At 44.8% G+C, this 21,324-nt stretch overlaps 1 protein-coding gene across 1 annotated transcript in view; it reads left to right on the top strand.

The window, feature by feature from the left end:
* Positions 1-21,324, top strand: part of prdm5 (PR domain containing 5) — a 108,881-nt gene that overhangs the window by 71,335 nt on the left and 16,222 nt on the right. Inside the window, exon 14 of the mRNA XM_056240429.1 lies at positions 10,062-10,147. Coding sequence (XP_056096404.1) covers positions 10,062-10,147 — 86 coding nt within the window. The remainder of the gene's footprint in view (positions 1-10,061; positions 10,148-21,324) is intronic.

Below are 21,324 nucleotides of genomic sequence, written 5' to 3'. Positions count from 1 at the left end.
AGATTATTTTGCTAAGCGACGGCGAATAGCAGAAGAGGAATCCGGAACAGGCACTCTTATCACTAGCCCTATCCCAAACAGAACCCTAAGCCTTCACCAAATTCCTCCAAGTCCACACTTTCGTGACGTAATTCTGCTTTGACTGGCCGGTACAACCTAAAATGACAACTGGGTCACCTACGCAATGCTCTTGTGGAGTAGTTCACTTCAGATTAAAAAAATCCTGATAATGTACTCACTCCTGTGTCATCCATGATGTTCATGTCTTTCTTTCTTCAGTCAAAAAGAAATTAAGGTTTTTGAGGAAAACATCCAGGATTTTTCAACGGGAACCAACGGGTCCCAGCCTACACGATCCCAGCCAAGGATTAAGGGACTTATCTAGCCAAGCCATCAGGCTGTTTTATATAAAAAACACATTATTTATATACCATATATGTATGTTTAAATATAAACATTTTATATACTTTTTAACCACAAATGCTTGGCTTGCACGTCCACGACTTCACGCATTACGTGATCACGTTGGAAAGGTCAGGGAGTAACCTGACGTAGGGGGGAAATGTAGTGTAGGGCGAAAAACTCCATCTCATTTTCTCCTCCAACTTCAAATCATCCGACATCGTTGTTTTACCTTTTATTTATTTATTTATTTTTTTGGAAATGGCGTTTGACTTAGTCTTAGCACGTTCGCTTTGTAAACTCTAGGTCTGTACCTCCGCCTGTGACCCTTGACCTTTCAACATGATTATGTAATGTGTATATTTTTAGAAAGTGACCGATCGTTTGGCTAGATAAGACACTTATTCCCACTATATGGAGATAAATCCTGGAATGTTTTTTCTCAAAAACCCTAAATTGTTTTCGACTGAAGAAAGCTGGACATGAACATCTTGAATGACATGGGGCTGAGTAAATTATCAGGATTTTTTATTCTGAAGTGAACTACTCCTTTGACGGACATGTGCACACAATGGCCATTTGGGATAGGGCCACTGTAAGTTGCGTCGTTTGGTGTTTTTTTGATATACATCATAACAAATTGTCCCATAAGCGCCACCTACTTTCAGAGAGTAACTTTACATCTTAATTCCCAATGTCTGCCATTTGTTCCCATATTGGTCCCAACAGACAAATTGCTTGTCCAAACGGGTTCGAATCTTTGCGCCGTACATTCGTGTTGTGATTCCTTTAGACTGTCAGCACCTGAAAACCTTTGGCAATAAACACTTCATTTCATTTAAAGCACCTCACTAAAAAAAGTCACTATTCACTGACATTGATAGGCGGTCCGTGTCCTTGTTAAAACTGCTTATATCTTTGGATTTGAACATTCTTAGAAACTATTTGGGATAATGTAAGTACACAAATCAACAAAATATATAACCCTGGTCAAGTGGTTTGGGGATAGCTTAATCCAAAAATCTTACATAGTGTGCCTTTTAATTTCATTTAAAACAACTCTCACTAAAAAAAGTCACTATTCACTGAACAGTGTGTGTAGCGGCAGTGTGTGTAGGTCTGCATACGTGTACTGAACACAGTGCGTACATGGCAACGTTTAAGCATGTGTGGCGGCAGCAGCATTAGTTGTAAAGGTCTGTCAGTAATCACCAGGTCAAGTATGAAGTGATTTTGTGTGTCTGTGACTGATCAAAGTCAATCACTTATCGGTCAGAACCGATCAATATTGTATTACTGCACCATTCCAGTCTGCTGGTCCGTACCCGGCGGCATTCAAGCTTACATTTACTGTGTGTGTGTGTGTGTGTGTGTGAATGTGTTAACCTGCATGGGTGAGTCGGTTTTGGATGTTGGAATGAAAAAAGGAAGCCAGGATGGAGTGTGTGATGGACAGGCCTAATGTTTTTCATACTGAGGGCCCTGAGCTACAAAGATCTCCCCATAACACCAGCACAATGCTTGGCATGTGACAGGGACAACCATCTGTTCACCAGACACACACACACACACGCTCTCTCACACGAGGGGGGTGCCAAACGGATCGATTAGCAGACGGGGGTGTCTGGGGCCACAGGGGACCGCCGGGATCTGGAAAGAGAGCAGAGACATTCGGGTCACACAAAGACGGTGTCGCATTACAACACATGCTACATCAGTTAGCCCCCTTTCCGCACACTAGGGTCTCAGATAGTGATCCACTAGATAAATCAAAATAACGAGTAGATTTTCACAGTTTATGTTTTGAAGCGAGTTCTGTTTGCATATGCCACCACTACACTACAGTGTTATGAGTAGCTTTTTAACCTGTCACTATTGTGGATACTTACCGGCCCAAGTCAAAAGAGGCCATGTCACTCCAAACCTGTATTCATCTCAGCAGAGCAAGATGTTTTGAAGAATGTTGGGAAACAAACTAAATTGGAGCCCCTTAACTTCCAATGCATGGTCACACAATATACAAGTCATATAGTTTCTGAACGACATGAGCTGGAGTATATTGAGTTCAGGATTTTCATGCTTGGGTGAAATATGTCTCTTAATAATATTTCCCTTCAAATTAAGAATGTGTAATATATATATTAAACATCTGTACTGTATTAGTTATTGACCAATAGAAGAGAGTTTATATATATATATATATATATCATATTGGTGTATATATATATATATCGATATTGAATATATATATATATATATATAATTGTGCATTCTAATTTAGCCAATTTATGTGAGTAGACTCACTTTGCCATCATCAGGTGCTCAATGTTAAATTTTATCTTTATCAAATCTCAAAATTAATAAATGTTTTATACTTTACATTTTACATGTTGGGATGTCTTTCACTTGTAGCATTTAAAGCAATTTATTTTAGTTTTTGGCAAAAAAGTTAAGAATTGTCTGTCATCAGTCATAACATGAAAATAATGCGCAGCTTATCGTTATCGTCTGGAGTTTTAATATCGTTGTGGCTCCTATTTTTACTAGATACTTTTACTTTTAGTACTAAATCCAACAACTATCAAGACAACACACACTCTTAGGGACCATTCACACAGGGGTGTGTTTCCCAAAAGCATCGTTAGCCAACTACTGTATGGTCGCAAGTTCTGTTGTTATCATCAGTTCAACGAGTCGTGTTTCCCGAAACCATCGTTCTAATGAACATTCGCAAACGGCATCGCAAAGTTGTGTGTTTGGAACGACAGCGCTCGACCTGCGGTTAGAAGCAGAGTTTCTTCTTTGCATGACATGTTATTTAAGCAAGCTGACTTTCAGTACATTCTGCATCTTTTTTTTAGAAAACATACAAATGTCGTTTGTCAAGAGATTTAAAGCGTCGTTTTTGAAGAGTGCGCATGTGCGAACGTGCTCTAGTACGCAAGAACGAGACTATGATTGAATCTGGAAATAAAGCAAAATAACTGAGAAAAATGAGAGACAGTCCTCAAATGCCTTGTCCGTAATTTATACGGACGTATATATATTTATACGTATATATATCTCAAACGATTCATTAAAAGAAGTTATTACTCCACCAAGTTCGTGACATCATTAACCAACGTTGTTGAACGACCAATTTGCGACATATGGTTTCGGGAAACAGTCGTGACTAGCTGGTTGATTTCAACAATGCATCGTACTATGGTAGTGAAGCAGCGAGTGGTGTCGTCGTAGGTGAAACGCACCCCATGACGTGTTCTTGCGTTCAAAAACAAGTATAAAGCAAAGTGAAGTGTTTTTGAGGTGTCTTCTTTCAAACACAATGTTTTTGTACGAACACCCTGTTGTGTGGAGCTAGATGCCGCTCTCGCATCAGATATGATCCAAGCACTCAGTGTAGACCAATATCCGAAAGGGAAGGAGCCATGATGTATTTGATATGTCTCCGCTAGTGATGCGCGGGTCGGCTTTTTTTCCAACCCGCGGGTCCCGCTTTTATGAAATTATTTGGCCTGGCCCAGCCCGCCCCGCACCTCTGTATCTATTTTTACAACCCGCCCCGCCCCGCACCCGCGACTGTTAAATAGACATACTACTAGGCATTGTAATGTAAATGAAAACAGCCTTTATTTCAGCCTGAAAGTGCTTGGAAACGTCGCCTCGTAAACTGGCAACAACAGACGATTGTGAATATGAACCATAAATCAGATAATGATAAACATATTCAACATTTACAAAGCAGCGTTTGTATTCATCTAATAGGCTAAACAATTAGTTATTTCTTAGATCCCCCACAAATATGTCTTGACATGCTGGAAATGCCCGTTTTGTGGCTCTCCTGTTTGTATTTTTTTCACACGAGTTGCGCTTCACGTAGCCGATACTGTCTCTCCTGCTGCAACTATGTCTGAGAACCGGTCTCAAACATTGGAATAAGCAGCCTGACCTTTTTTTACTTTTAATTATGTAAATTCCCGACCTCAATTTCTCCCGCACCTCGTCTTCCATCTTCACTTTTATGTCTCCGCTCTTGTTGTTGTGGCTGGCGGCGGGAGCTGCTTGGCGCGCCGCTTTCGTGAGTGTCACGTGACGCCAAAGGTCTGGGGAAATCACACAAGTTACGTTGCTACGGCATTCGTATTGTAACCTTATCAAAGAACCTAATAAAATATGAAAATAGATATTCCCAAATATTTTTATATAGGCTGGAAATTGCACATGGATTTTTTTTTTAATTTTGCTTTTAGTAACCCGCCCCGCTAATAAAGTGAGAATTTCTTTCCCGCCCCAACCCGACCCGCGAGTTACCCGTGGGGTCCGCGGGTAATGAGACGACCCGTGCATCACTAATCTGCGCATATCGGAGACTCCTATTATAAGACAATAGTCCATCAGACTGAGGATGAAGCGGCAGAACTTCAGCCAGGAACGGTCCTCCTCAATACCATCTGCTCATGAAAGCACAGGCTCTTTTTGTCCTGAGCTAATCCCTGTTTTACAGACCTGACAGATGCTCAAATCCCTTGACCCAGTGTCCGGGGCCGAACCCTGTCTTGTTGGATCCCTCTTCTAATGTCTTCCACAGAGGTCCTTCAGGCTAAGACAAGCTCCAGCCCAATGCCCTACTTGTTACATACATGATGGATTCCTCTTGATGTACCCAAGCACATCTGTGAAGGACATTTTCTTGTTTGTCAACATGCTGACCTGTAAACCGACACTGACATTGTCAATGAAAGTTGCAAATTAGCGTCAATCCACGCAAGACGAATGCGACGGACGCAATGGTGATAAATAGCTTTACGGGGTGAGGACGTTTCCTGATGGCAGAAATACACAGGAGGAAACCACTTAATCTCGAGAGATAGATGGGGATGTGGTTTTAAGATGCGGCTGGTGAAGACTGGTTTCAAGATGCACGTGCAAAAAACATGTCATCATGTTTCCATGTTGTCCTAACAGCAGTCCTGAGGCTATGCAGCTGGTCATATAGATGTTGGTTGGTGGCTCCAGGAGGAAGTTGCTTTGGAGTATGTATTTGTCCCGTAATGAAGAACTATGCTAAGTGGATTGCATTGGTTTTTTACACTGTGCATTACATCCATTTTTTGGAAGTGTACAAGGGAAGCTTGTCCCCATCAAATCAGCACCATAACGGATCATTTGTAAAGCCTCGGCAGACTCGTTTGGAGAGCGGTCTCATGTTTAATGAACATCTTACATGTGCATTCCCCCTGAAGCTGAGCTAATTAACCTTATTATTCAAAGGGCAGCATACATTTTCCCTCGCCAATCTCTTCGTTTATCTAATTAATCTACGTACGTTATTTTTTCTTGATCCAACAATTATTCCCTTAAGAGATCGCATTAGAATTAGGAACTGGATTGTTGCACAATCAGGACACACACTACAGGAACACAGCAATTGGCATCTCTCTGAAGGCAGTGTCTTATTAAGTTATGTTTTGCCATTTCACGTTTCTCTGCGGGGCTGCCCCAATTGCCAGACGCATTACCTATTCCAAAGGGAGCCATTCTCCATCCAGAAAACCCTTATTTCATTAGCCCAGAAAGGCCTGTAATGAGAATAGAGCTTTGTTTCACGTGCCTGGGCTTCTCTCTGCTTCCTGCTAGTGACAGCTGGATCTCACGCTTATGTGAGCCTGATATTTTACGTCTTTTCCAAAACTCTCTAAAAAATAATTCCTACACAACATGCCAGAGCAACTGAAACTGTGCCAATAAGCTAACTTTTATCTCTATCTCTATCTATGTGTGTTATGTGGGGAAATCTTTTTGCTGACATCATGCAAAGCCTATTTTGTACGTCACATAGTCCTGATTTTAAAAATGAATCCATCGCACACCAAAATATAATGCACAGTATATGCATTACGTTCTCTACTTAGTTATAAGTGCCACTGATTAGAGTAAAGTTTCTACTTCCAAGGAAAGTTTATTTTTCTTTTGTCTGTCAAGTCAAATATTACTGCCTGTACCTGTGCCTATATAAAGAAAAATAATTTATGTTTGGGTTACAACACTAATACACTGCAGTTTTTCAAAATTGTAAATAAAACAAAGATTTTTGGAGTACGTTCTACAAGAAAGTCCAATTTGAGTCTTTCTACATAAAAATGTCATTTTTAATTCAATGTGTTACTTGCCAATTCTTTGTAATAATTGTGAAAATTCTTTCAAACACTATAATTCTTTCTCCCAGTGTAACAGTTTTAACATGGTAATCAGAAGTGGGCCATTCAGAAGTTTTACTAACTTGATTACCATGAAATCTAATTTGGGTACATTAGGATCCAAAACGCATTATACATAATACTAATGGTAATAGGCAGATGGGTTGCTTCAGAACAGCATGTATTACAAAAGATAGTGTCAGTAAAGAGATTTGTATTGCATTTTTACATTGCATATTTTGTAATTCAGTTCTGCATGTGCCACACTGTAAATAGCTTTCAGCACTGAAACTCATTTGCAGTTTAGCCCCTGTGTCTGCGATGCCTTATTGAGCTGCTTACGAGTGCAGAATACTGTGTCCTGTTAATATTTGATCTGAAATGAAGTGCACGACACTTACAGTACACACATGCTGCAGACACCCGTGTGAAACAGGCCTTGCTCTATGGAGAGATGTCCCATTTTCATTTATTGCAAATTTAACCACATTATTTAAAGTATGCCACTGCCTGATCACACTTTACATTGTAGTGTCCATGTTGTAATTACACTCATAAGAAATGATCTGTGCGTTTTATTGCTTTTTCTGCACTATGTGGCAAAAATCAGTGGAATTGTGTGGAATGGCTGCATCCCATACATTGTTGTTGACGTAAAATGTTGGTAACGCTTCCTTTTACAGTACAGTACTGACATGTACTTACAGTGTACTTACCTAGAAAGTACTGGCTAATATAAGGTAAGTACATGGGTTAGGTTTAGGGGGAGGTTCAGGGTTAGTACCTAGTTATTACCCAGTAATTGTAATTACTATAATAAGTACATAGTATGTACATGGGTAACAGGACTGTAAAAGGAAGCGTTACCAAAATGTTCTGCGTCTTTTCAAGTGGTACTTAGGCATTCATTAGATAAAAGTCAGTCAAATAAGGCCTTCTTGATTTACTTATTTGAAGAAAAACAGAAAATCAAATTCATTTGTAACAAGGATACATTATTTTTATTTTATACCATGTTTCTGTCTGAATGCTTGATTCTAATTGGCTGGAAGATGTGCATTAAAACCGTTTACACAGACGTCACTCACACACCGAGATTGGAGATCGTCCTATGCCTTGTTTGTGAAACCAGAGGTTATTGTAATGCATTATAGTAATGCGTAATACTTATAGCATTCACATTGCAATGCAAATTATGTTAATTAGTAGTATTTCTTTTGGCTAAACTGCTGAACTGGGCTTCCAGTTTGTTACCTCACACTGCAGGATTGTAGAGCGGCAATCATAACTGCTCCGCTATCTGCAACCAGGATCAGCTTTATCTAAAGCAGACCCACAGTGTTGTGTTTGCAGTGTTTGTCCGCTCTCTGATTGACAGCTTGTCACTCCTCCTTTGTGGTGATACTGAGCGCGCTCCGATAGCATCTCTCCCATTCAGCTCAGCACCTCTTTGATCCGTGGAGGGGCGTGGCTTAACCGGCTCCACCCACTTCAGGTCTCTGCGGTTCAAGATGGTGGAGATAGAGACACAAAAACCCTGTGTGTGTGCTTTTACATTTCTGGAAAGGAAGACCGGTAATCTAAAGACACATGAAGTGTTGATTTGGAAATCCATGTTTTATATTTTAAATTCCTTGTGGACCACATCACATATATATTCGCATTCATAAAGATTAAAGCCTACTCTGTTTGCATAAATATATATCTGATTGAAATATACAGCTTGATCTTGGGTTAAAAAAGGTATTTGCAATCAACAACAATTTTTACAAAAGTTACCCAGCCTTAAGGTGCAGCATTTATACCCTCAAAGTCGACAAATGTGTTTTATTTAGTTGGTTCTGTGCACAATACACTTTCTGCACTGAATCCCACAACATATTGGAGCCCTTAATATTATGCAGATTCCGAAGTTCTGTGCCAACTTTCCCGTTCCAAACCCGAATTATGCCTGGCATCAAAACATTCTCAATCCAAAAAAAGGCAGAAGATTCCAGTTTGTTTTCCAAGCTTTGATTCCTGTGGTGCAGAACGTTAGGAGTGACCGTGATGCCATAATGTGCCTTGATCACCAATTATAGTGTTGGCACTCTTCCTCAGACGGAGATCTGTGGCGTTCTTTTAAAACCAACTGACTTAAACAATGACGTAACTGACTGTGTTACCAAAAAATACCCCAAAAAGATTCATGCCACTGCCACGTCATGGTCTTTGTTTATGAGTCTTACTTTTGAGAACGTATTCTAGCATCCAAGTAACCGAATTAAGGCTCCGATATACTTCAGGCGAAATTTAAGAACAAACTGGTGTCATTTCGCAAAAAACTAAATAAAAATCAGGCCACAAAGAAGTTCGTTTGGAGTTCGTTTTGGAAGTTCAAAACCGCTTGCCAAAGCTCCAGCTGTTAAACGCCTTCGAACCACCATTGGTCCATGGTGATGATGTAATAGGTAGGTGTGGCTCTGCAGCCCCGCCTTTTTTGACATGGAAATCTCCAGTTCAGTCGTCTTTATGCCAACACTGGCTTAGATGTAAGGGTCAGATATTATGCAGTAGTACGGAACAAGTCACTAGCCGCGTTTCCATTACAGATTTGCATAAAACTTTTGCAGTATTTTCTATTTGTCGATTAAAAAACTATTGCGAAATGACAGCGTTTCCATTAACTGATGTTCTGCGACTAAAACGTCATTTTTTTCCTCTTGCGATAAGTCCTTCCAAAAATCATGGCACGGACACTGGTAGGTTTATGTATATCTCAGCCACCACTAGCTATTATTTTTAATGGAAGGAGACATAGGCGTATTATCCAACATTAATGGCGAGGAAAGCCCCTTAATTGTGAGCAGCACATATTCCCATAATACTCTATGAGTTTAACAAAGAACTCTGTCTGATCTTCTGTTCAAACATACCGCGGCTTCTTTAAAGAATGATCGACTTTTACGAACGCCAAGTGATCTGTAAATGCGCAAAAACTGTTTCGAAAAAAATATTCCTTTTTCGAATTGCCTGAAAAACCACATACGAGCATTTTTTTGGGGTTTTTTTGCGATATATAGGAGTTTTTGCGAACCTGCCGTGTTTCCGTTGGGCATATTTTCAATTCGCAATTTCAATTTGCGCAATTTGAAGAGTAATGGAAACACGGCACCCCTTACTGTCGTCAGCAGCAGTCAATGGTGTCTTGTTAACAGCGCCATGTCTGCTTTGAAATTGTAATATCTTGAGATTTGGTCACATGGTAGAGTAGTTACTTCCTGGAGGATGTAGAATTGACTCTTTGATCCTCTTATAACATTTTGCTGTTGTATTATATATCAGTGTGAAGTAAAATATGTATCTTATTTTCTTCCTAATAATTATTTATCTGTTTGTTCACATTAAGCAGATGTGTTTGGATGTCTATCAGTGAGTTGTTTTCTGAAAGTCTGCTGTTTGTCTGTCCTTGTCTGTCTTCAGGTGAGCGGCCGTATCAATGCCCATACTGTGACAAGGCCTTCAGCAAGAACGACGGCCTTAAAATGCACATACGTACACACACTCGGGTAAGTCTACACGCATACATGGACACATTTACTTACACATGTTCTTCCACCTCTCCATCTCTCTCTCACTGATTTTTCCATTGCCTTTGCATTACTCTGCTTGTGCATGTGTGTGAAAGATCTTCTTAGTTAAAAAAAACATGCAATTTGAGTTGTGAAGCATTTTGTCTCACAATCTGGTGTTTTCAGTGTCTCGAATCGAATCAGTTTGGGTCACTTATAATGTGCATTTGAAAATGTACCAACCATCTTCCCAAATTCATTTTGAGAATCCTATATAAAACCTGTTGTTTAAATCCAAAAGAGAAGTGCTAAGGTCTCCCTGTGGTTTTCCTCCAAAATAAAAGCGCTATGGTTTAACTTTTGAAAGCAAAGAAATTAAGATAGCCATAAATATTAGTATTGTAATTTTATTGTTGTTCTGTAAAATGAAATGATTATTATTAGTAGTAGTAGTATTACTATTATTATATTAAATACTCAGTTAATATTCATTACTATAATTATCAAATATATTTTTTATTTTACAATACGTTTTTAATTTACAAAAGTAATAATTTGAGATAAAACATACTACTAGAGTTTGGGAACCCCTGCTATTTCAATAGCAACATATCTTTATTTATTTGTTTAATACGTATATTTTAATACACTAAATAATAAGAATTAATGGATTCCTTAAATTATTTTGTGAATGTGGCCTGAAACGCTACTGTGGTAAGTACACACAAAGACGAAGATTCAAGTAGACAGTCTTTATTATCATCCAAAATACTGAGGAGAAACACATGAGGTCAAGCAGGGATTAACGCTAACCACACAAATCATAAACGAAAACCCATAAGGGATTGAACATAACAGGGAGTATATACACTATACAAGGCGAACATAATGAGAGACAGGTGCAAATCATAAATAACCATAGAAACAAATTAGGACATAATCAGTAACCAGGGAAACGTCTCGGTTACGGATGTAACCCTCGTTCCCTGAGTAGGGAACGGAGACGTTACGTCGGATGACGGAGAATGGGGGTTTCGCCAGAAAGCCAATCCTCTTCGAGTATTAAAAAACGAGCCAATGGCAATGAAATGCCATGGGTCTGCGGAATTTGCATAATGTATCTCCGCCTCACCGCGTGAGTATTTAAGGAGAGACACCTGCAACAGCAGATCATGTCTTCGCTGAGGAGCCGAGACTGAACTCAGGCGTCGACCCAGCGGTACAGCGGAAGTGGCACGGAGACGTAACGTCTCCGTTCCCTACTCAGGGAACGAGGGTTACATCCGTAACCGAGACGTTCCCTTTCGTAGTCACTCCGAGTTACGTCGGATGACGGAGAATGGGGGTCCCCGTGTAATCACGCCACCTTCACAGCTGTCTTCCAGTGCCCTGCGCAGTCTGACCTCCCTGTCGTGATATAGGCACGGACGAAGGAGTCCTACTTAACACAGGAATACCAAGGTACACTGGGAAGCATATCTCAGGGGAGATATGCCGCAGCATGCCTACCCGTAGGGAGGACTTAAGAATACACATATGGCCCGAGGGGGCTTCATATGGAGGAACACTGGAGTGACCAGCCCGTAGGGTGGCATCTACTTTCAACTCCAGGAGTGGCAGGTGACTTGCCGAGGGAAAGACACATGCTCAAAGAGGCTTACAGTGGAAAATACACATGTGGGGGTTACTCAGAGGAGGAACCATGCACACGGAGGCACCTAGCCGACGCACAGGCAATAGACACTGGCGCCAGCGTCAACAGCGCTGGAGGAACTCAGGGCTTCAGAGGGGAAGGCTCACCTGAGGAAATATCGCACGTATCCAGTCCGTGGAGTGGAATGGCGAGCAAGCGAGACACTTAACAGCTCCCATGTTAGCTTGAAAAAGACAGTACATGGGCGGAGACTGGCTCCACTCGGAGATTGTAGAATCTGGCGAATGTGTTAGGTGTCGCCCAGCCTGCAGCTCTGCAGATGTCTGTTAGCGAGGCGCCACGCGCTAAAGCCCAAGAGGACGCCACACTCCGGGTGGAGTGGGCGGTCACACCAAGGGGGCATGGTCGACCTTGCTGCTGGTATGCCAAAGCAATGGCGTCCACTATCCAGTGAGACAACCTTTGTTTGGAGAGAGCCTTTCCCTTCAGCTTCCCACCATAACAGACAAAGAGCTGGTCTGAGGTCCTGAAACACTGCGTCCTGTCTACGTAAGCACGGAGTGCGCGTACTGGACAGAGCAGTGCCAAGGCTGGGTCTGCCTCCTCCCGGGGCAGCGCTTGCAGGTTCACCACCTGGTCCCGGAAGGGAGTGGTGGGAACCTTGGGCACATATCCGGGCCGGGGTCTCAGGATCACGTGAGAGAGGCCGGGCCCGAACTCCAGGCACGCTTCGTCAACGGAGAATGCGTGCAGGTCCCCTACCCTCTTGATGGAGGCCAACGCAACCAGGAGCGCTGTCTTCATTGACAGGATCTTAAGCTCAGCTGATTGCAGAGGCTCAAAGGGAGCCCTCTGCAGGGCACTTAAGACCACTGAGAGGTCCCAAGAGGGAACGAGAGGAGGGCGAGGAGGATTCAGTCTCCTCGCTCCTCTCAGGAACCTGAGGATCAGGTCGTGCTTTCCAAGAGACTTACCTTCAACTGCTTCGTGATATGCGGCGATAGCGGCCACATACACCTTCAGGGTGGAGGGAGACAGCCTTCGCTCCAACCCGTCTTGCAGGAAGGAAAGCACAACGCTGATCGAGCATCTCCTGGGGTCTTCTCGGCCAGAAGAGCACCAGTTAACGAAGAGGTTCCACTTCAACGCATAGACATGTCTCGTGGACGATGCTCTAGCGGAAGTGATGGTAGCCGCCACCGCTGGTGGCAGGGTACTCAAACCTGCCTCGTCCCGTCCAGGAGCCACACGTGGAGTCTCCAAAGATCGGGACGAGGGTGCCATAGGGTGCCCCGTCTCTGAGAAAGGAGGTCCTTCCTCAGAGGAATTGGCCAAGGAGGTGCTGTCGCGAGGAGTATCAGTTCGGAGAACCAGGTCTTGGTGGGCCAGTATGGGGCGACCAATATGACCTGCTCCTCGTCCTCCTTGATCTTGCACAGAGTACGTGCGAGAAGGCTCACTGGGGGAAACGCATACTTGCGTAGGCCCTGCGGCCAGCTGTGCGCCAGTGCATCCGTGCCGAGCGTGCCCTCGGTCAAGGAGTAATACAGGGCGCAATGGGACGAGTCGTGGCAGGCAAACAGATCTATCTGTGCGTCCCCGAACTGGTCCCATATCAGCTGGACCGACTGGGAATGGAGTCTCCATTCGCCAGAGGTTGGCCGGAGCCGTGACAGCTCGTCGGCTGCAAGGTTCCGCACTCCTGGAATGTAAATAGCACGAAGGGACCTCAGGTGCTTCTGACTCCATAAGAGGAGGTGGCGTGCGAGTTGCGACATACGGCGAGAGCGTAGACCACCCTGACGGTTGATGTACGCTACAGTCGCAGTATTGTCCGAGCGGACAAGTACGTGTTGACCCAGGAGCAACGCGTGGAAGCGGTGCAGGGCAAGGCGTACTGCCAGCAACTCGAGGCAATTGACATGCATGAGGCGCTGGGGTCCTGTCCAGGAGCCCGCGGCTGCATGTCCATTGCACATGGCGCCCCAGCCCGTGGCAGAGGCATCTGTGGAGACGACAACATGCCTGGAAACTCGTTCTAGGGGAACTCCGGCCCGTAGAAAGCTGAGGTTCCGCCACGGGGTGAAGGTCTGACGGCAGGTCGGAGTTATTGGAACTCTGAGCGTACCGCGATGCCATGCCCACCTCGGGACCCGATCGCGAAGCCACAGCTGAAGCGGTCTCATATGAAGCAATCCGAGTGGCGTTGCCGCGGCTGCGGATGCCATATGCCCCAGGAGCCTCTGAAAAAGTTTCAGTGGGACCGCACTCTTGCCCTCAAACTGTCGAAGACAAGTCAGCAGTGAGTGTGCGCGCTCGCTCGTAAGCTGCGCGGACATGGCGACCGAGTCTATCTCCATACCGAGAAAAGAGATCCTCTGCACGGGGCAAAGTTTGCTCTTCTCCCAGTTGACCCGAAGGCCCAGACGGGCTAGGTGCCGGAGCACAAGGTCTCTGTGTTCGCAAACCTGATCTCGAGAATGAGCTAATATTAGCCAGTCGTCGAGATAATTCAGGATGCGAACCCCGTGTTCGCGTAGGGGAACAAGGGCTGCCTCGACGACCTTCGTAAAGACGCGAGGAGACAGAGCCAACCCGAATGGGAGAACCGCGTACTGGTATGCCTGCCCCTCGAAAGCAAACCGAAGAAACGGTCTGTGTCGAGGTAAAATGGAGACATGAAAGTAGGCGTCCTTCAGGTCTATTGCTGCAAACCAATCCTGTGGCCGCACGCATTCGAAAATGCGTTTGGCCGTAAGCATCCTGAACGGCAGCCTGTGAAGGGAGCGGTTCAGGACGCGCAAGTCCAGGATTGGCCGTAACCCACCGGTTTTCTTGGGGACAATGAAGTAGGGGCTGTAGAACCCTGACCTCATCTCGGCTGGAGGGACAGCCTCGATTGCACCCTTCGCCAGCAGGGTAGCAACCTCCGCTCTCATGATCGGGGCATTGCCACCGACCATAGTAAAGCGGACTCCCCTGAAGCGGGGAGGAGACCGTGCGAACTGAATCGCATAGCCGAGCCTGATAGCTCGGGCGACCCAACGGGACAGATTGGGGAGCTCTAACCAAGCCCCCAAAAACTGATCCAGCGGAATCATCCGAGCCACAGGCGTCCCCCCGGAGGGGCAGCGAGGCGGAGTGACCGGCACAGGCAAGGGTGGCATAGCGGCCCTGAGCGTGTGCACAGCCAAGCTCCGCGCCCTGACAGAGGAGACCAGGGAAGGACCAGCGTTCCACGGGGGTCTGCTCTGCCAGGGGTCTGGCGATAGAGGGGGATGAGAGTGGTGTGGTCCGGGGACGGCACGCACTGTCATCCTCGCCCTCAGAGACAGAGGAGGACGAGAGTGGCGAGGCACGGGGGCGTCGCGCACTGTCATCCGGCTCTGTGTGCTCAGTGATGGACATTTCGGTTCTTTCTTTAACCACATTAGGGTGCTGCCCACCCGTGGGTGAGCAGCGGGGAGTGGAGAACAAAAGATTCTCCCCCGGCCCTCCACCGGGGGAAGGAGGGGGCCTGCAACCGCCTCCTGGGAAAAAACCGACACCATCACTGAGCAGCCCGTCTCAGGAGCGCCGCTTGGCCTGGCGTTTAGCGGGGCGCGGGGCCTGAGGGGGCTGGGACGCCTTCCTGCGGCTTCCTCCACGACGCGGCCCGGGTGAAGGCTGCTGCTGGGGCCGTGCGGGAGGGGCGGGAGCCACAGGAGGGCGCCCTCGGCGGCGAGTAGGCTGAGGCGTCTGTGCCGACGGCTGGGTGGAGGCAGCAGCTGGCCGTCGGGGCAGAATATGTTTGATCGCCTCAGACTGCTTCTGTGCGGTTGAAAACTGCTGGGCGAAGTCTTCAACCGCTCCGCCGAAGAGGCCGGCCTGGGATATGGGAGCATCGAGCAGACGAGTCCGCTCAACGTCCCGCATATCGGCCAGGTTCAGCCATAGGTGACGCTCCTGGACCACATTAGTGGCCATCACCTGACCCAGGGAGCGTGAGGCCACTTTCGTCGCCCGGAGAGCGAGGTCAGTGGCGGCACGCAGTTCGTCGAACGTCCCTGGGTCAGTCCTGCCCTCGTGCATGTTTCTGAGCAGCTGGGCCTGGTAGACCTGCAAGGTGCTCATCGCATGCAGGGCAGCAGCCGCCTGTCCTGCAGCTCTGTGAGACCTCGCCACCATAGATGACGAGAATCTACAGGCCTTGGACGGGTGCTTAGGATTGCCACGAGAGGAGGCGCTCTGAGGACACAGTTGCATCGCAACAGAGCGCTCCACCGGGGGAATCCCAGTGTACCCATGGGCAGCTGCGCCATCGAGGGGAGGAAAGGCGGAGAAAGCTGACGAGCGTTCACGGGAGGTCAAAGGAGCCTTCCATGATCTCGACAGCTCCTCATGCAGCTCCGGGAAGAAAGGAATTGGGGTTGGCTGAGGCCGTGAGGCGGCAGCCGCACCCAAAAACCAATCGTCCAACCGCGAGCGCTCGGGGCAGGGCGGAGGGTTCCACTCTAGCCCGATGCTCACGGCTGCCCGGGACAGCATGGCTGTCATCTCAGGATCCGACACGGGCAACGCTGGGACTCCCGAAGGAGGCAACGCAGCCGCATCCTCACTTCCTGAAGACTCAAGCCCACCTTGTGATGCCGCGATCGACATCGCGTCATCCTCTGGAGCGCCGAATGAAACACGCGGGGCTTCCGAAGAAGAGCCCGCCTGAATCACCGCGGCACTCGCGGGTTGCAACACAGCGGAGGGGGGCGTGGTCCGAGGACGCATCGTCGGATTGCTCCACACCGTCACCCTCAGATCACCCTGTCCCCCAGCCGAACTACCACCTCTCGTGGAGGAAGCAGAACGGGTGGTGGACGCGGGGACTCTCACTGAAAGATCATTGAGTCTTAATCTTAGTGTTGCGATGGCCATGTTCCCACAGAAGGAACATGAGTCATCCACGAGCGCTGCTTTAGCGTGTTCAAAGCCCAGACACACAAAGCAGCGCTCGTGCCCATCAGAAGACGACAAATATCGACCGCAACCAGAAGAACACGGGCGAGACATCTTTAAAAAGACGTGCCACGTGCAGCTCTTTTAGGAGAGGAAAAACTCTGCAATGCTGAGGCGACCAGGGAGAAAACACAAAGTCAGGCAGACCACTGCACAGATCGCAGGCAATGTGAAGACTCGCTGGATACCGCCGTCACACCAACACTGGAGAGTTCGCTCGTCTCGAAGAGGTGAGTCACTTGTAAACTCAGTTGTGGCTGTGGAGTGAAGAGGTTCTCTTGGCTCCGAAGCGAAAACATGATCTGCTGTTGCAGGTGTCTCTCCTTAAATACTCACGCGGTGAGGCGGAGATACATTATGCAAATTCCGCAGACCCATGGCATTTCATTGCCATTGGCTCGTTTTTTAATACTCGAAGAGGATTGGCTTTCTGGCGAAACCCCCATTCTCCGTCATCCGACGTAACTCGGAGTGACTACGAAAGGGAACCAAAACTATACAAGGCGAAGATAATGAGAGACAGGTGCAAATCATAAGTAACCATAGAAACAAATTAGGACATAATCAGTAACCAGGGAAACCAAAACTATACAAGACGAACATAATGAGAGACAGGTGCAAATCATAAGTAACCATACAAACAAATTAGGACATGATCAGTAACCATGGAAACCAAAACTATACAAGGCGAACATAATGAGAGACTGGTGCAAATCATAAGTAACCATAGAAACAAATTAGGACATAATCAGTAACCATGGAAACCAAAACTATACAAGGCGAAGATAATGAGAGACAGGTGCAAATCATAAGTAACCATAGAAACAAATTAGGACATAATCAGTAACCATGGAAACCAAAACTATACAAGGCGAAGATAATGAGAGACAGGTGCAAATCATAAGTAACCATAGAAACAAATTAGGACATAATCAGTAACCATGGAAACCAAAACTATACAAGGCGAACATAATGAGAGACAGGTGCAAATCATAAGTAACCATACAAACAAATTAGGACATGATCAGTAACCATGGAAACCAAAACTATACAAGGCGAACATAATGAGAGACTGGTGCAAATCATAAGTAACCATAGAAACAAATTAGGACATAATCAGTAACCATGGAAACCAAAACTATACAAGGCGAAGATAATGAGAGACAGGTGCATATCATAAGTAACCATAGAAACATATTAGGACATAATCAGTAACCAGGGAAACCAAAACAGAGCAGGGAAACAGATACTAAAGAAAACCAAACAATTTTAAAGGAGTCCATAACGTGAAACTGAAGTTGAGAGATTTTTTGTATATACTAAGAATATATACTAAACAAAACTATATACACTAAGATATTATATGATATTATACAAGGGACCTATTGTGAATTTATCTGTATATCCTTGTGTTAAAATCAAGTTTTGAAGTTGTGTGTTTTTCTAGTGTCTATACAGTGGATATGTTAAACGTTCACAGCAGTGGGTCATTAGGAAACATCTCCTCACCACAGAACAAAACACAAGCAATACACTTACTTCAACATCTGCCTAAAAAAGGCTACTACATAAACACCTGATCTGTGTGTGTGTGTGTGTGCGTTTCCAGACATGTCCATGTGCATGACATAAAAGCAGCAACAGACACATGATTAAGTCCACATCACACCACTTATTTAACAGATGTGAGTTTTTGAAATGATTACATCCCTGTTATTACTGTAAAAGCCAAATGCCGATGATCCAAAAGATGGATGAGGGGTGATCAATAGACATTTGGTTCTGAAATGTCTCACCCCTTCACATATTATAGCACAATTTTGGCACATCAACGTGAAGAAAAAGTGGCACAATTGTAAGTATGTGAGTTCATTGGTCAGTGCCAAGGCTATGACAGCCTTCGAAACTATGTTCACAGAGTTATTGTTCACAGAGGTTGTAATATCATCAACACAGCAGGGATTTGAGTCGGTATGGATGTTAACATTTACCTGTAACCAAACACGTTTGCACACACCAACTCGATTTTCAAATTATTATGAAAATGAACCTACCAATGATTGGGTGGAGAAATTTCATAGTGTAAGCTAAGAAACACTTTGAATAGAATCTGCTATATAGCTAAATAGTTTTGGGAAAGCTGATCTCTGATGATGGATGGCATGGGTGTTTATGACATCATTTCCTGAAGGAACTGTATCACTTCTCCCATCTTTCCCTCAGTCATTTCAAATAGCAGTGTCTCTCAGATTTATAACACAGACAGAGTGGCAACATCAGTGTTAATCCAGGAAAACCTAAGAAAGCAGAACAGATGCAGCACATCATTAGAGCGCTTTGCCAAATATGGACCGTGATCCTGTAATTCTGCAGCATAACATATGAGCTGTGGACTGACACAGCACAGAAACACGGCCATTAAGACATCGTATGAAAACAAAGCAATCGTGATGCGGTAATGAGAACAAGCAGTGAGGGAACTGTGCTAATCCTCTCAAGTGACAGGTATTTCTTTCCGTTTAGGCCTGTATGACACAAGTACTTGTGTTGGAATAGATGGCTGCAGTCGTGACATCAAAACCTGGAAGTCTAATTCGCCGCTGTTTTTTTCCTATGGGGTTTTTCCATTTATGAGTAAAACAAAGCCTGTGGTAAACATAACTTAAAGATACTTCTATACGATTTCGTACTTTTGCTCTAAACTGCACACACTCCAAACTTTATCTAGTTACTTGTTAAAAACACACGTTTTTGGTTTTTTTTATAAACATAATAGCTTCAAAATCCACATTAATGCTGTAGAGCAAACCGTACCTTCAAGTTATGTTAACCACAGAGCTTATTTCACTTATAAAATGAAAAAAAAACAATTGGAAAATCTCGAGGAAACTGGCGAATTATTCTTCCGGGTTTTGACGTCACTCTAGAGCAGTGTTTCTCAACCTCTCCTGCAGGGACCCCCTGACAGGCCATGTTTCTGTTTTAACCCTGAAATGGCACACCTGATTCAAGTCATTAAAGGCTTAATGAGTAGTTGACTAATTGATTAATTGAACTATTCCTACTCTAATTACTCATTAAGCCTTTAATTACTTGAATCAGGTGTGCCATTTCAGAGTTAAAACAAAAACATGGCCTGTCAGGGGGTCCCTGCAGGAGAGGTTGAGAACCACTGCTCTAGAGCGATGCACCTCGTGTACTCAAAAGTCATCGCCAGTCTTGGCAAACATGTCTGTCTATGCAAACGAGGTTCATTATATGCGGTGTCAGATTCCCACGTTTTCAGCAGCCTTTTTCTTGTAGGGATTAAAATAAAGTTTGGTCACACTTTAGTTTAGGGTCCAATTCTCAATATTTACTATGATTTTCGCCTCAATAAATCCGTAATTACTGCTTATTAGTAGTTGGTAAGGTATTTGTTAATTTTATGGTCATGCTTGCTGAATAAGACATTAATATGTGCTTTATAAGTACTAATAAACAATATGTTCTAGTATGCATGCATGCTAATAAGCAAGAGAATTGGACCCTAATCTAAAGTGTTACCAAATGGGTTTCTTTTTTATAAGCATTGAACCAGTGAATCAAAACATTAAAGTAACGTGATACCAGACTTCATTCGCCCCAATGGAAAGCATATTTACACTGTCTGAATCGTTCCCCATCCCCTATATAGTGCACTATGTGCCATTCACTGTGTAGAAAATAGTAATTGTGTGAACAAGTGAGCAATTTCGACCACAGCTGTTTAAAATGTAGGGGGCGGGGCTTCAGATTCTTGATTGATTGGACAGAAAATCTTATGAGAAGCCGAGTGATGTCATCATAATCATTGATCCATATTGAACGGAAGTGAGAGGCTAAGTTTTGTGTATATCTAACAAATGTGAATTGTGTCATTGTTTTGAAGCGCACTTGGAGAACATTAAGCCTAACACATTCATACTAAAAGCCCAAAAAACGTCAATTTTGATTTCATGGGGACTTTAAAGTGAGCAGGTGCGGTTAGCGATATTTTGGTCTCGTTTTCAGCATAAAACATTTGGATTTATTTCGGTGTTTTTCTTGCAAGACCTGCTCTAGTAGACTGACAAAGCTGCAAAGCATTATGGGCCGTCCACTATTGTCCATCTGTCCTAATGTACGCATGTCGTAGTCTGTGACTGTTGACCTTTGCATATTTGTGTGGGGGTCGTGTTGCTGATGTCCCAGCTGACGGTTTCACTGCCGACCTGATTCAGCGAGGGAGCCTCACAGCAACACGCTGGATGTGTTATACTCTAGAATCGCCAAAACTCTCATCTTACACACAACCCTTACTCAAACACACGTGTCCACTCTGGCCCAGGCCCATATTGATTACGTCTCGCTCTGACAAACACACTCACACACTTGATCCTCGACACCTTGCGTATCCTGTGTGGTGTGACCACACCTCGCCCTGCTCCATTTCCCAGGATCCTCTCTTCCTGTGTCCACCCATTCCCGTGATAGCTGGGTGTTGGAGGTGTCAGTAGACTATCAATGTGTG

Source organism: Rhinichthys klamathensis, unplaced genomic scaffold (assembly GCF_029890125.1).
Source record: "Rhinichthys klamathensis goyatoka isolate OS25496 unplaced genomic scaffold, OSU_Roscu_1.1 h1tg000597l_1, whole genome shotgun sequence".
Lineage (NCBI taxonomy): Eukaryota > Metazoa > Chordata > Actinopteri > Cypriniformes > Leuciscidae > Rhinichthys > Rhinichthys klamathensis.
This window is presented reverse-complemented; position numbering and strand designations above follow the sequence as displayed.